At 39.7% G+C, this 2553-nt stretch overlaps 1 protein-coding gene across 22 annotated transcripts in view; it reads left to right on the plus strand.

Moving 5' to 3' along the window:
• TRIP12 (thyroid hormone receptor interactor 12) overlaps positions 1 to 2553 on the plus strand; it is a 142420-nt gene that overhangs the window by 127530 nt on the left and 12337 nt on the right. For all 22 annotated transcript variants that reach the window (XM_023740066.1, XM_023740071.1, XM_023740072.1 and 19 more), the window contains 3 exons: positions 268 to 382; positions 1070 to 1224; positions 2244 to 2408. In XM_023740066.1, the coding sequence (XP_023595834.1) occupies positions 268 to 382; positions 1070 to 1224; positions 2244 to 2408 (435 nt within the window). The remainder of the gene's footprint in view (positions 1 to 267; positions 383 to 1069; positions 1225 to 2243; positions 2409 to 2553) is intronic.

The raw sequence follows: 2553 nt of genomic DNA on the forward strand, positions 1-2553 counted from the left end.
TAAGCCTTCACCTGAAGTACAATAAAAAAAAAAAGAAAAAAAAAAATGTTGGGGCCGTGGGGAGCAGGAAGTAATAGAGGATTGCTAGTTCTTTCTCCAGGTGACCAAGACTGAAGGAATAAATTCACTGAGGACAGTTTGGAAAATAATTTGTAGTGTATCCTGGTAGACAGTTGTTATTAGTATCCATACCTCCAAAGGTTGGCAGGTAAAAAAAAGCACCACAAATTCTAAATTTGAAATTGTTCTTCTTTTGTTCTTTTCTAGGTTGGCACAGGTCTTGGGCCTACACTGGAATTTTATGCACTTGTATCTCAGGAACTACAGAGAGCTGACTTGGGTCTCTGGAGAGGTGAAGAAGTAACTCTTAGCAATCCAAAAGGTAACCCTAATTTGTAAGGTCGTCAGTTAATTTGTGTTATTCAAATCAGGTAATGCACTCGTACCCTTAAAATTCATTAAATATATCTAATTTCCTAGTATGGGGACACTGGTGGTTCAGTGGTAGAATTCTCGCCTTCTATGTGGGAGACATGGGTTTGATTTCTGGCCAGTACACCTCATATGTGCAGCCATCACCCATCTGTCACTGGTGGCTTGCGTGTTGCTGTGATACTGAATAGGTGTCAGCAGAGCTTCCAGACTAAGGCACACTAGGAAGAATGCCTAGCAGTCTACTTCTGAAAATCAGTCAGTGAAAACCCTATGGATCCCAACAGTCTGATCTGCAACCAGTCACGGGGATGGTGCAGAACTAGGCAGCATTTTGTTCCAGTGTGTGTGGGGTCACTTGAGTTGGGGGCTGACTTGACAGCAGCTAACAACAACAGTTCCCTAGTGGAAGGCCATGCTCTGTGATCTGCAGTCATTCACTTGATTTCTTTTAGGCTCTGTTACATTTATCCAACAAGGCAGGTCCTTCTAGCTCTACAGAATTTCATACCAAAATCAGATCTGCTTTCTGATTTTGAGAATACCGAGCTTCTTAAAGGTTCTTAGTAACCACGTTTTTGTTTTGTTTTATTTTTGGAACTGTCATCTAAAGTTTGGTGAATTGCTCATTTTCCAGGAAGCCAAGAAGGGACCAAGTATATTCAAAACCTCCAGGGCCTGTTTGCACTTCCCTTTGGTAGGACAGCTAAGCCCGCTCATATCGCAAAGGTTAAGATGAAGTTTCGCTTCTTAGGAAAACTAATGGCCAAGGCTATCATGGATTTCAGATTGGTAAGTTTTAGAATTGTTCGTTTTTTCTACAACTTTTTTGTTCAGTGTCCTGTAAAACCACCTTAATGTCCTCCACTCAATGCTGCGTTTTCTTAGAAAAGTGCTTCTCAAACTTTAATGTGCGTGTGAATTGCAGATTTTGTTAAAAATTCTGATTCTGATCAAGTAGGCCTGCAGTGAGGCCCTGAATTCCACATTTTCCTGCCAGCTCCCAGGTGATGCCACACGTTGAGTAGCAAGATTTCAGAGAATCATCCAACCCTGAGGGTGGTTTTAATTACATTTTTTAACAAGTGTTTGCCGTTAAATTTTTTAATTCAGTAGGAAAGCATGAGCAGTAGCTAAACCACAGTAGATTTCCGTTAGAGTGCTGGAGTCATAAAATTACCCAAGTAATCAGTATTCACAGAGGTTTGAATACTTCTGGATTGTTCTTCATTTCCTGTTCTCATTTTCTGAGGTGTACTTTGTTGGTATATGTAAGACATTTTCATCTGATGTCAAGTTCACAAGGTTACGTTTCACCTTAACTGAAGAATGGGCTGTTTATCAGTGATTGGAGGAGTTTATTTATTGACTGTTTTAAAGATAGGTGGTTTTTCCTTTCAACCTCTTTTGCTTCAGAAGATGCAGTAATACAGACCGAGAGAAACTGAGTTTATTTCAACCCAAAATAGTAGAGTACAATTCTTATAAATACTTGGTGCTTCAGTGATCCTCATGTAAAATGGATTATGGAGAGTATGTGTCCAACACTGCAAAATTCCTTTTTAGCATCAGTGGTTAAACAGGATTCTTCAGTATTGTAAATTTTTACAATATCAGAGCCTAAAAGTGAGTTAAATGGGGGTAATCAATTTCATGTAATAGGAGAAACAGTTCCTAAACACGTTGTTTATTTTTTTCCCTGGGGAGCTCTTGGCCTTTCTAAGTGAACTCTTAAAATGTCTCTTTTAGCAGGAAGGCAGTTGTGGAAGCTTAGTGTAACTGTGAGCACGTTTTGCTTGTTTCCCCGTCAGGTGGACCTGCCCCTTGGCTTACCCTTCTATAAGTGGATGCTGCGGCAAGAAACTTCACTGACATCGCACGATTTGTTTGACGTGGACCCGGTTGTAGCCAGATCAGTGTACCACCTCGAGGACATTGTCAGACAGAAGAAAAGACTTGAACAAGATACATCCCAGGTAGGCGCAGAAGGTCGGGAAACTATCGAGTAGATCAGTTCTTTATTTTAGAAAGATTCAGTCTTTGTTATATAGTTTGTATTTGCTCCAGTTGTTTTATATTAATGTTTCCTTTTTAGAAGAGTTTTTTTTTTTTTTTTTTTTT

Source organism: Trichechus manatus, unplaced genomic scaffold, assembly GCF_000243295.1.
Source record: "Trichechus manatus latirostris isolate Lorelei unplaced genomic scaffold, TriManLat1.0 scaffold00147, whole genome shotgun sequence".
Lineage (NCBI taxonomy): Eukaryota > Metazoa > Chordata > Mammalia > Sirenia > Trichechidae > Trichechus > Trichechus manatus.